At 40.3% G+C, this 14,251-nt stretch overlaps 1 protein-coding gene across 4 annotated transcripts in view; it reads right to left on the bottom strand.

Annotated features, from left to right (window-relative positions):
• LOC142144645 (two pore channel protein 2-like) overlaps positions 1–14,251 on the bottom strand; it is a 78,097-nt gene that overhangs the window by 31,594 nt on the left and 32,252 nt on the right. Inside the window, exons 1-2 of one of the 4 annotated variants that reach the window (XM_075203743.1) lie at positions 12,557–13,032; positions 1,777–1,859 (exon numbers count right to left, since the gene is read on the bottom strand). In XM_075203743.1, coding sequence (XP_075059844.1) covers positions 1,777–1,859; positions 12,557–12,655 — 182 coding nt within the window. In that variant the 5' untranslated portion in view covers positions 12,656–13,032. Of the gene's footprint in view, positions 1–1,776; positions 1,860–12,556; positions 13,033–14,251 lie in introns of those variants that run through there. The other 3 variants (XM_075203744.1, XM_075203748.1, XM_075203746.1) reach the window with 3 other exon arrangements.

Genomic DNA, 14,251 nt, shown 5'->3' with positions numbered 1-14,251 from the left:
AAAGATAAAGAAAAGTAACAATTCCTCAAAAAGGATACTGCAAAAACACATCCAGCACAATGATAACAAACATTACGATATTGTGATTTAATTTTGAACAAGACTATGCTTTTTTGTTTCATGTATTTTTTTTTTAATCTCTTTATTTGTGAAAGTTTTAAAGTACCATATGAAACAAGCAAACAGGTATGGTATTGCAAGAATTTCAGTCAGGGTACATGTAACAAAATCAACATAGACTGGGGCAGCATAACATATTGGCAACAGATATAAATATTCCAAACTAAATCAATAGGTTGGTGCAAATAAGGCATACTTGCCGACTTTCTAACTCTGTCCTCCGGGAGGACAGGTCATGTGACAGGGGTAGGAGGGGGAGGTGACATCTTTGCGTCACCATAACTCCACTATAAAATGCCGAAATTCATGGCATTGACTAGCGGGGGCGGGTCTTAATGACACGATTAAGCCCCGCCCCCGATATTCAATGCAGTGAATATAGGCATTTTCTAGGATCTGGAAGGATTGCCTATTTTTCCGGTAGTCCGGGAGTCCTCCCCGAAATTTGGGAGCCTCCCAGAAAACTCGGGAGAGTAGGCAAGTATGATATAAGGGCCATGAAGGGGCTCGCGGCCTGTATCCAAATTTTGTTTAATTTTGATATACTACATGCATCCTGTCCTGAATATTGAGACTTGGGGACCATGCACTATGCATAAGAAAGTGTTTTGTTAAAAAAAAAAAAAGTATACTCTCCCACTGATAACAGGGGTGTGGTTTATTTAATAGAGCTGAACCCAAGTGTGCCCATTAAAAGAAATAATAGTTTGAGAAGCAAAGTTTGTTTTTGCCATTTTGACATACAGACAAGGGCATAAGTATAGTCATAGCTGTCCATGCGGATGTTTGGGGGACTAGCAGCATAGGGGGTCCTATGATATAGTAAAAAATATGTGCTTTAAAGCATCAACTTAATTTGGCTTCATAATCAATTTATTCAGTTGTATGATTTGAAAAATAAATACATTATTATATATGATATAGTTCCATTCCCCTTTAAACAGGAAATGAAGTACAGAGCTTTGTGTAGATGAATAAGAGGAGGTGACCTGCTGTTAAAGGGAGGTCTGAGGTGTCTTCCCATAGAAACTTTGCAGGCGGGGCTGGGGTCAGGGGGACATCTGAGCAGGTCCCAAAGTGGGCTACCTTGGGCTGGGTCACCTGACTATTTTTTCTTTATCTTCCTAATAGACTGCTGAGCTGAGTCTCGCCCCCCAGGCTAAAATGTTCCAGCTAGCCCCTGCTTGCGGGCCCCATGAAAATTTTGCTTTGGGGCCTGAAATGTTGTAGTTATGCCCCTGCTCTGCCCTATTGGACCCTGCAAGGCATGGATCAGACACCGTGGTGTGTATGACATGGTGCGTGGAGTGCCCCCTCACAATTTTACTATTAGGTCCAGACATTTCTAGTTATGCCGATGCATTTTTGAAGTTTAGTAAAAAGACAAATTGTTCCTTATGCATTATCTTTAATCATATAAAGAAGTAAAAGGCATAAAAGTAATGAGCGGCAGAAGTTTTCTAGGTTTAATAACTAGTCTAAGAATAAATACCATTGTGTTGATCAAAAACAACAAGCAACCAAATTTGTACCTTGGACAATAGATCTGAGTGTGTGACCTGGCAGAATGATATTATGAAGCTTTGGGGTGTTTGGTGCTACAGTCTGTTACAGTGTGATAAGAGCAGCTCTCATATTGTAAGTTATTATACTCACCTAACTGCTTTAGGGGATGTTTCAAAGGGGATGTTTCTGTTGTATTGAGCATCATAAACATATGCTGCAGCCAGGAGTAAATTCTAAGTAAAATAAAAGTAAAAGAAAATAAAGTATTAAATATGCTGACACAGCTTAAAAGGTTCCGATTAAAAGGGTAAGTTGTTACTAACAGGCAGAATCATGCATCAAAATAAAATTCATCCTCTTTGACCAACATATTTATCAGTAACTGACTGCTCCTTCTGGTGCCAATTGGCCAAACCAGCAACTCACTAGATTGTGAACCTCAGGTGCATACCAGCGTGATGTCCCCAGTTACCATTACCAGACTCCAGAACCACTTACACTTCCTGGCGTAATGTGTAGCTACGGCAGCATCCTCTTGGTAATTACCCTAGCGGAATCCCCCCCCTCTTGAATGATTACTTTGCATTAGGGCTGCTGTGTAGCTGGCAGAGTGCTGACGCAGGATGCTGGGATCAACAAAAGACAACCCTGAACAGATTACAGTGTGTGCTTTAATCTGTTGGGCACAGGAACACAGCAAATCTCACAGGACCAAAGCAGAATCTTAGGATGAAGTGTGTTGCTCATATAGCTCTTACAACAGCTGTTCCTTTTAAATGTATATACATATCACTTAAAGGCAGTGATGTTAGCAATTCTATATGGTCTACAAGCCCTATTGTTAAAAAAAATAATAATAATTTTAACAAATTGACGGTGATTTCCTTATCAGTGGATGACGGTCATCCTGGTCAATTCCCATTTTCCTTTATTTAATTTAGTGGAAGAGGGCTGAAGCTCACTGAGCAGTCAGTAGAGCCTGTCTGGCACTGCTGTCCTCTAGTCCCAGAACTCATGGGCCGGATGTGGTAACCTAACACTACCGGGACCTTCTCAAACACCATGTTCCTGTAGGGTGCATTAGGCTGGGAGGCCTCCAATTCCAACTTCTCCTAGTCTCCGAACCCGAAATCAGATCAGTGCCAGTGGGTTACTGCTGAACACGGTTCACGACTGAACCATCAAGTAAGTGATTTCTTGATTCTATATTTAAATACATTTTAAACCTATTTGTTAACTTATTCACTAGGTGGACTGCACCAGCAATATTGTAGGGGGAGAAACGAGGGGCCCAGCCACAACACATGTTTTGAAAAATGGAGGCTCAGGGAAGGTTTTAATTGTAACACCCTGAGTACACTAGTTGCTAAACTGTCAGGGCTATAGGAGTTGCCCTAACATTGGCAGGTGAGCTAATATAGCTATATTGTGCACAAAATTCTCATATTTATGTATATGCTGACACACAGTGATTTATAAATTTTTGCTTTAGAGCACTGGACAACATTTTTTTTGTTCTCATATAATAAATTACTACTTACAATTCCAATTATTAGTAATTGTAGCAAATTTCTTATGATGATGGACAAAGTTGTCAACTCTTTCTAATTTTCTGAGAACTATACATTTTTAAAGGCGTACATAGACAATTTGGCTTTCAGCACTTCTTATATGGATAGAATGGTAAGAATCTTCTCGTGATCCTACAGGTTAATTGTTGGTGAGTAATTAAAATACAATAGATCTGTATTGTGATCATGTTCAGTGACCATGTTGCCTTGGGCAACTTTTGAGTGCTGTCCTACAGTAATATGTACGCCAACTTATAGGGTTTATTACTGTTTTTAGAGTTAGGAATAACCTATTTGTGAAAACTTGAAAATGATGATTGGCTTATTTATGTATATATTCTTGTTTTTGCTATACTAGAATTGCATACTGGAAGATTGTTTATAATGGTTTGCCCCTCACCTTCTCTCAGCTTGTTATACTGCATGTAGTATCATGCAATATTATCATAATCAACAATACAGATGGATCTGCCCATCATTAAATTGTTCATATAATTTCAACTACAGTAGTAAAGGCCAGTTAAACTTGCCAACAAAATGAAACCTAGGAATATCCCATGGCTATTGTTTTTGAAAACAAAAAAAATAAACAGTGCTGACTTCAGTTCTGTTACTTACTTTGGCCTCGACTCTTACAACATACCAGTTTTGAAAAATGAAAGATCTGCAAAACTTTAACACCCAATCCAAACTAAACAATGGGCCTGTGTGTCTTTATTCCAATAAACAATCTTACTTTTCTAAGCTGCTTCTATTAGGAGTAAGATAAAGACACAATTTGCATTACTTTTTCTTGCTGTGGTTTTTATTGAATGTATGAAATAGTTGTACTATTTATATCCTAAACTACAAAAGCAGAACATAAAGAAGGCTTAGATGTTTAAATGGTGTGCCAATTTCTCTGTGCCGCCGCAAATCTGCTGAAAGTATGGTATAAACCTACATCTGCTGCACAATACACTTAAAAGAACAATTTTCTTCTCAATGACTTGTTGTGAGCTGACTGTCGCATAATATTTGTTTTGTACTGTTTGGAACTCATATTTTTTGCGGAAAATAAAGAGTTTTAAAAAAAAAAAAAGAACAATTTTCTTCACCTTCCAAAAAGAGTTTATAGAGCAACATGGACCAATTAAGAATTCAGGCCACCCTAGGATAATAGGCTCGTAGCACCCCTTACCATTCCACGCCAGGCTAATGTGCAGTAGGTAAATATTAACTCCTTAAAGTACGGCTTCCTTCCCCAGCACTATCATCATCATCATCACCATCATCATCAACTCACTCACATCAGTCCCTGCCCCATTGGGGCTTACAGTCCAAATTCCCTAAAATACACACACACACACACACACACACACACACACACACACACATACAGACAAAGAGACAGACAGACTTGGGTCAATTTTGTTAGTAGCCAATTAACCTACCAGTATGTTTTTGGAGTGTGGGAGGAAACTGGAGCATTCCAAACAAAACAATTTTCACCGCACCAAGCTCAACCCCTTATATATCACAGAGATCTATTTGTCTCATCAAATGGGGAGGTGCTCCTACACATAGCCAATATATACCTTTAGAAAAGGGAAAAAGGAAAAGGGGGAAGGGTAGGAAAATGTGTATATAGGGCACTCTTTTGGTACACTATGTACAATGTATTTCTGTTAAGAGTAATATCTTTATTAGAATAAACAAATAATTCGTTAGCGAAATAATTAAAAACTCTCAGTGAATGAAAATGTTGACCAAATAAACTGGGTAGAACACTGTCAACTTAGCGGGAGGTATATATAAGACCTAGTATTTTGGCAGTAAATTGTCCCCGAGTACTATTGTTGAGGGTGTCTCTCTCCTCCCCTTTTTGCTGCCATAGTAACCAATATACAGTTTAGCTGGCCCGTGATTGTGTCTCCGGACTGGATCACGTGATAGTAGGCATAGCTCCAATTGGCCCAGATGGAGATGTCACTCTCAGTTAGAAGAGAATCCACGTCACAAAGGGGCGTGATTACACGCTTAAATAGCCTATCATTGCTCGTCATCGGGTTGCCTTGATAAAGCTCGTAGCGCAACGCGCGTTGGCGTTTAGCTGAGCTCACCATTTGACTGTCTAATATTATTTAAATATGTATTGAGCTGCACTACCTTACTCCTCTCCTATAGATTAGCGGGGTTACGCTAGGCACTATACTACAGTGTTAGAAAGTATCTAGAAGAGCATATTATACTAGCTTATCCCTTACTAGTTAGACCTTGGGCTCTCACACCATAGAGCACCTCACCTATTAGCAGACTTAGAGGTAGACATACGGATTAGGTGGCAAGACAGGTATCTAGATATTAAGTGATACCTAACCCCAGTCTCCTATATTGCTCAATTCATGTACTTGAACATAATATTACACCATTACTATTTAGCAGTAGAGGGGTTAGAATATGTACTTCTGCACCACTAGATTATTAATATCCACACTACAATAACCAGTGCAGTTCCTAGTTCCACCCCTAGGAGCAATAATAAGGGACTTCTTTTATGAGAGGAGATTTGTATCTAGTCATTAATGGGAAACTATGTGTCCTGAAATAAACCTATGAAATGATAGAAGGATTGGATACACAATAAGGATAACCCATTATACTTTTTTGTATACTGAATTCAATATCAATACCTTATATGATATTGGTACAGCTCATTTCTTAACATTATTGACAGAACACAGTGAGACAGCATAGTAGTCTTTTTTACTACTTTTTAACAGTGTTCTACCCAGTTTATTTGGTGATGATGATGAATTACGCGCAGAGGTCACTCCCCACACCATCTCTCACATCTCAGGCATAGCTGCTGCCTAGAAAAGGCGCCCGATACCGCCCTTAATTCACTGCGCATTCTTCGGCCCCTAATAAATTTGTTTTGACCCAGGGCTGGTGGGGCCCCACTCTGTTGCTGGGCCCTATACAGCTGTACTCCCCTGATGGCAGCCCTGAACGTATACAAGACAACTATTGGCGAAAAATAGTACAGGGGTTTTCTGTGAAAATGTCTCTGTGTCACATAGGTACAATACATTGGTCAACATTTTGTATCTGTAAAATAATGGTACTTAATTTGGTATTTAAAGAAAGCACATAGATCTGTGCATTAAGATGATGGCTTTTGAGGGGATGCAAAAGTTTGCATCTTCTCATGGAAGAAGCTCAGAGCCGGATTAACAATAGGGCTAAAGGGGCTACAGCTCAGGGGCCTCGGGCAGCTGGGGGCCCCACCAGCATTCCTCGGGTCAGGGGCGTCCCCACCCCTGGCTCCGACTGTCATCTGTTCAAGGAGAATGGCAGGCAGCTAACAGCAAATGTTATGCTGTTAGATGCCTGCTGTCACTATAGTACTTATGCAGGGCGCAGTAATCTCCTTACTGAGTAGATCTCGTGAGAGTGAGACTATAACCCATAGTCTCACTCTCACGAGATCTCCTCATTAAGGAGATTATAGCGCACCACAGAAGCACTACAGGGAGTGAAACAACGGAAGAAGGTAAGCTCATGGGGGGGGCCTCACAGTACTCTTAGCCCGAGGGCAGCGTCGGACTGGCCCACCGGGATACCGGAAAAATCACCGGTAGGCCCCGCTGCTCTACAGCCACACCCCCTTCTAAAAGTGGGCGGAGCCCATCCAGCTCACCTGGGGGTCGATGTCCTCTTCGGCGTCCCAGCTGTCCTCCTCGGCGTCCCCGCTGTCCTTCTCTGCGTTCCTGCTGCTGCAGATGACTGGCTGTCAGTGACAGCCAGTCATCTTTCACATAAGATCGCAGTTGCGATCATGTGACCTGCCCCCTCCTCCTGTCAGCTGACTGTCTGCTCCCTGAAGGACTAAGGACCAGAGAGGCTGCAGCAATGGGTAAGTAGATTTTTTTTTACAGGACTTGCAGCATGAGACAGAATTCTCATATATATATATATATATATATATATACACACATACATATATATACACACACATTATATATATATATATATATTATATATATATATATACACATATATATATACATATATATATATATATATATATATATATATATATATATATATAACTTTCATCTGTGCTCTAGTTACTGGGAGAGCAGAGGCTGACTTCAGAGAGTATGTATATATATATATATATATATATATATATTTATATATAAAATATATATATATATATTTATATATAATATATATATATATATATATATATATATATATATATATATATATTGTGTGTGTTTGAATTGAGAGCTCTATTCCATTGCATATGTGAATTGGAGGGCACTATTGCGGGTATAATGTGAATTAGGGACACTATTGTGGGCATAATATGAATTGGGGACACTATTGCGTGGTATATGTGAATTTCGGGTACTACTGTGGCATAACATTGGGGGCACTATTGTGTGGAGTAACATTGTTTGGGGCACTACTGTGTGACATAATATTGTTTTGGGGGCACTACTATGTGGCATAGGGGGGCTGCCTATGCTAAACTATAATTATTGGGGACTGCCTATGTTAAACTATAGGGAGGGGGGCTGTACAGAGAACACTATTAGGGAGGAGGTGATGGGACCTTTAATTTAATGCTGGGGCTGTTTGGAGGGAGGGTAATAGGTTTATTTATTAAATGGGAATACTATTAATTTGATGTTGGGGTCGGTTGGAGGGAAATAGATCTATTTATCAAATGCGAGCACTATTACTTTAATGTTGAGGCTGGAGAGAGGCCAAATTATTAAATGTGGGTGCTGTTGATTTAATGGAAGGGAAGGTTGTCGTTTCTAAATGTACCCATTATTTTTTTCAAATAGGGCCCTCAACATTCCAGGATTCAGACAATCAGCAACTAAAGAAACCAGCAGCCACAGGTGATAACAGTGACAACAACAGGTAGGACAGTTTGGCAAATGTTCTGAATCTAGCGCAGGCTTGGCTAACCTGTGGTACTCCAGGTGTTGTGAAACTACAAGTCCCAGCATACCCTTCCAGCAATAAGCTGCTATATGTTGGCAAAGCATGCTGGGGCTTGTAGTTTCACAACACCTGGAGTGCCACAGGTTAACCAAGCCTAATTTTTAGTGACTGTTCTGCCCAATCTAAGGGGCAGGTCAAGACTGTATTTTCTTTATACACATACTGCATTCTTTATATACTACAGTAAGGTGCTAGCTGTCCTTAGTGGACTGACCACTCCCCCTCTAGTGTCTGGTCCCGCCTCCATGATGGCTGACCACACCCCCTCTGGTGGGCCCCTAGTGTTGCAGTCCCCCGGTGGGCCCTTCATGCCCCAGTCCGACATTGCCCGAGGGCCAACCTTCCCTTAATCCGGCCCTGAAGAAGCTTGGTGGATCAGGACATTTCTTAGCTAAACCCAGGTTCTCCTTAAAATGTGTCCACCTAATAAGTGTTTCTTATGTTGCATTAGATATTTAACTGAGATTCAAGAGGTGGAGAAGACACATTTATGAAAACATTCCCTGCTGCGCAGAACAGAAGGATTGCTTTTTTTAAGAGTACTTACGAGGTGCGGGCACTTAGGAGTCATACTATAAGCTCAGTGAGTGTCTTTTTTTTACCATCCTGGCATACCATTGATGCAGGTAAATGTTTTTAGAAGAAAACAAATATCCATGTAATAAAATAATGGCATAAAAGTGATATGTGATAAAGAGAGACCCAATATCTCCCACCCTCATGAGTAATTTAAGACATAAATGAGACTGAAACAAGGCCCTAAAGTAGTAGCCGGCAGGATCTTTATTGACATTTTTACTCTTTTATCATTTCCAGCTGGATCCGCAATCCTGCAGAAAATAGGCTCATAGTGATTTCCTGCTGACAAATTGTGGAATGTGAGCATGCACAAGATTTATGTGAGCCTACAAAATTGCACTGTGCATCTGCATCTTTGCACTTTTGCAAATTACACTTAGTAACCATACTTATCTTGTGATCACTATCTAGTGAATACTGCTACTGCTGATTAAACTGCACAGTTCCTGGTAAAAATAATTAGTAAAAAACAGTGAGCTTATATCAAAATTTGGAGGTGCCATTCAAATGGAGAGCGCACAATGGCTCAGTGGTTAGCAATTCTGCCTCACATGATTTCGATTTGCAACCAGGGCCTTATCTGTGTGGAGTTTGTATGTTGTCCCTGTGTTTCCTCAGGTACTCCCACACTCCAAATACATACAGTTAGGTTTATTGGCTGCTGACAAAAATTAACCCTAGTCTGTGTGTGTTAGGGAATTTAGAATGTAAGCTCCAATAGGGATGTAAATGACAGATACTGTCTGTACAGCGCTGCGAAATTGGTGGCGCTATATAAATAAATGATAATAATGATGCCCTGACTCTCAAGCATTGCCATCTCCCCACTGCAGAAGTCGGTGCTGGGCTGAGACAACATAGTTCAGTGCCACACTAGCAGCATATCACATACATGGAGGAGTAGCAGCCGGCTGACCTTCCATGTCAACAATGTGGGTCACCGCGGGGACATTAAAAACACTAATGTCACTAATTCAGTATTTTAGGTGCCCCTAAAAATTGGTGCCCAGGTCAACCTCCTAGGATCACCTAATGGCAACGTCGGTCCTGCATTTACATTATCACAAGTCAGTTGTGAAAATAAAACAAAACTGAACTAAAATAGCTCACATACAAGATCCCAAAGCAGAAAATCAAGTTAGAAGCAGTTACTGATCTCTTATTAATGATTATTTGACTTTCAGTTGAGTGTAGTTTATATTTCAGAATCACACAGCTTGACGTTCAAGGGGCAAAAGTCCTGTTAGATAATTTGTCTTATGCATTCTATAATACAATAAATACTCTCCCTAATAGTGCTTTCTATTTTCCTAACAACCATGCAACTTTTCAAACAGTAAAATCAGTACATGGGTAAAGCCCACAGGAAAAGCCCCCAATCCTAAACCTCATGCTGCTGCAAAAGTCACGGGTGAAGATAACCCTTACAATTTCATTAGAAGACATTATCGATATTAGCTGGATAATGCGGACATTGAAATTATGTTAACCATATCTATGGATTAAATATATATACTACAGTTTATTTTCTGCCACTAAGGGGCATATTCAATTGTCCAGATTCCCCGCCGCATTTAAACTACTACCGTTATTATGGTAATAGTTAGCTGCATTTCAGCTCGCGGCTCAGGGAGCTGCGAGCTGAAATCCAGCGAGAAAACAACCATAATACCTGTAATGGTGCACGGAGCGCGAAATTTTCGGCGTTTCTGCCGACAATTGAATGTGCCCCTAAAAATCACTTACAAAAGTGCAAACACAAACTAGCCACACTTTCTAAGTTATTAGATCGTAATCTTGAACAAAACTGTCTTTACAGAAAACTGCATAGATCTGTGGATGTGCTTTGTATAACGAAAGATACCAAATCCATGTGAAAGTATCTATTTTTAAGCAGAAATCACTTTGCACCTGTTCAAACCATTAATGAATGTGGTTTTAGTGGTAGACAGAAATCTCTCCATGGACAGCAGTAGACCTATTTCCAATATGTAGTTAATGGACATCAGTTCAGACACAATGGTAGTTTCATTTAAATTACTGGTAAACGAAACTTCTGCATTAGGGAAATCTGCTGTATTTACATTAACTACACAAAATACAGATATAATGTAGCGCTTAACTCAAAAATCAGGTCTGGAAAAGTTCATGAGTAGATACACTTCAATACATTTCCTTCTGTGCAGGCGGCTGCCACATTTCAATACACCGGGGGTAAATGTATCAAGCTGAGAGTTTTCCGGCGGGTTTGAAAACTGGAGATGTTGCCTATAGCAACCAATCAGATTCTAGTTATCATTTTGTAGAATGTACTAAAAAAATGATAACTAAAATCTGATTGGTTTTTCAAACCCGCCGGAAAACTCTCAGCTAGATACATTTATCTCCAGGTTGTAGGTCTGAAAAAAATGGCTGGGAAAGGAATAGGAATTTTCTTTGGGGGAGGGGGGACAAAAGGCCAAGGACTACCATTGGTTAGGAGCCCGTTTCTTGCGTTTGGTATCTCGTTTTATGACAGTTGTAACAGTGACTGTAGACGTACATACAAAGACTCATAGGATTCTATTTTAATTTTTTTCAGTGTTTCAGGAGTTGTCTAAAAATGTATTCATACATTAAATAAATATTATTATTAAAATTAATGACCAATTAGTACAATAAGTGTTAGAAAGATTGATAAATTCAATTTTTCATCTTAAAAATTACATTTTTCATAATCAATAACCTAGTTTTTATTTAGATTTAGTTGACAGCCTAATCCCATTTGATTGGGAGTATTTTTAAATCTATAGTCACTGCCTCACTGGTTATGGTATGTGCTATAAATTTAAATTGCTTTATCTCATGTTTGTTCGTGGATATCATCAATTTACTTTATTGTGGTTTCCTGGATACCTACCTGGGCTGCAGAACCGGTGGGATAGGCTTGGGTACAGCAACAACCCCAGTACTAACTATAAACTGCAGAGACATCTCAGGGCTCCAGATACGCACACATGACACATATATTTTTTGAGTATATGAACTATATATTTTTCTGACTAAATTTGTCTTAATGCAAAAATTCTACATAATATGGTTCTTTATTTTTTCTTATCAGAAGAGTTCAGCAACATCGAGAGACAGAGCAGTATCCAGGAGTTACACAGATAAGCTCAAATATTTTTCTATCTGGTCTTAAGCACAGTCCTCGGGAGTGGTTGGTCATTGGTAAACACTTGTCGTAACGATATTACACTCCCTCTGGGTTCTATATTTCTTTTACTATATGTTACAAAGCCTTTCAAGACGTGTTTGGAGACTTTGGACCTTACTTGGACCTATTGTTTCACATATCTGGTAGGCATAAAGAATACCCCCATTTGTTTTAGGTGTTGTTTCCTAAAATATTACACTATCAAGCGCCCTATTCTTTCCTCCTTTCTCAAAACTAAATAACTGTTACTGTTTTTGCAAAATAAAAGAAAAAAGATTGCCACAAAACAAAATCTGTTTTAAAAATGTCAATTCTGCAACAAATGCATTATGTTTATTGACCAAAATCAAGCTGGTTATATAGATTTCTTCAGTTTTGCAGAAACAATCCAATAATTAAATTCTGAAGTAGATAAGTTGTCTAGGTGCTGTACTAAACAGCTCCATCAAATACATCCAAACATTACATTTAACTCGTTCCCCACAGCTCTTTCATCCCACAGCAAATCTATTCATCACTTTTAATTATGCATTTGTTATTTACTATTAATTATCCAGCCTCAGGAAATTCGCCCTACCTCATCAGGTTTTTCCACTTCCACTTCCACGGTGCATCCTTCCTCTGTTCCGTTATTTCCACTGCTGCTGAGATCTGGGTTACTTTTTGCTTCTGTCATTTTTTTAAACAAATAAAACTAATGTAGAATCAGCTCAAGAAAGTTTTTCAGCAGTGCTTGTTCTGTCCTAACGGTTTATGAAAACCCTGCCCATTAGGACACAGACTTTGCAGCGTACTCTGTCTTTCCTACAAGTTATCAAGTATCACTGTTGCTCACTACGAGTTCCCCTCCTGCAGAATGACTCGGAGTTTGGAATTGGTCATGTGACCTAAAGGAAACAGCTCAGCAAGAATTAAGGAATAGCTCGGGTTTCACCTTCCGCAATAGATGGATAGTGAGAAGATATATCTGTTGTAAGATAATAAACATGTTATTCATTCATTGTTTTCCAGCTGCAGTTTTGTGGTCTGTAAAGTAGGAGTATCGTGAACACTCTCTGGGGTGTTTAGCTGTAGGCATTGAATAAGGTCGTCTGTTTTTTTGGGATTAGGTAGAAGCAGGAATTGCCGGAATGCGTGAAAGCCGGAATGAGTTAGCTTACTGCAGCGCCCTCTGCTGCTTTGTGTCTTGATTGAAGCTTGCAGTGTTTTCGCTGCCTGTATAGTGCATTCTGTTCTGCTACACAGATAGGTTCTCTATAATATCTGGAACAACTAATACACACAATATATATTCTATATATATCTCTGTATATCATAGCAATATATTCTAGTTATCCGATCTACCTGCCTGAATGTATGCCGGAATGGAGCTCCGAGGACCTTAACCATCCATTTCGGCTGCTGGAATGGGGCTCTGATCATCGTAGCCATTCACTCCAACTGCCAGAAATGGGCCCTCAGAATCTTTGACAATTATTACAGGTGCCGGAATGGGGCTCTGAGTACATTATTCATAAATACCGGCAGTCGGTATGGGGCTCAGAGTACCCTAACCATCCATTCCGGCTGCCAGAATGGGGCTCAAAGTACCTAATACCCCATTCATACTGCACCAAAATCCCGGGTTTTTGCCGGGACGAGCTCAAACGACCCGGGTCTTGGTGCAGTATGAATGGTACAAGTCAAAAATCCCGGGTCTAAAAACCCGGGTCTTCAACCCGGGATTTATCGAGGGGTAATTCCCAGGTCGGACCCGGGTTGCCTGCACCATGAATGGTGCAACCCGGGTTTTTCAACTCCCCACCTGCCACTGTCCTCTGTATTTATCACTTTTGATAAATACAGAGGACAGTGGATCCATAGAGGTTTATAGCTATGACTAAAACCACAAAACAAAAATGATTAGTAACTTGCCTAAAAGGATGATCATTAGAAAGGACTGCTAACACTAACCCTGACCAGGCCCGGCGCTCCCATTAGGCAAGGTTAGGCACTTGCCTAGGGCGCCGGGCTCTGGAGGGCGCCACAGAATTCTAAAAGACTTTAAAACTGTGCGGCGACCGCTGACCATACCTGTCACGGCCACCGCACAGCAATCAGATGCACGGGGAGGGGGGAAGAGGCTATTTTGTCACCACCGTCGCCTCTCTGCTCCGTCTCCTCCCCTCCACTTACTAGTGTCAGTGAGTGGAGGGGAGGAGACGGAGCAGAGAGGCGGCGGTGGTGAGACAAGTTAAGGAGAAGAGGGAGGAGGGCGGCGATTTTTGCGGGG

This window comes from Mixophyes fleayi, chromosome 3, assembly GCF_038048845.1.
Source record: "Mixophyes fleayi isolate aMixFle1 chromosome 3, aMixFle1.hap1, whole genome shotgun sequence".
NCBI lineage: Eukaryota > Metazoa > Chordata > Amphibia > Anura > Limnodynastidae > Mixophyes > Mixophyes fleayi.
This window is presented reverse-complemented; position numbering and strand designations above follow the sequence as displayed.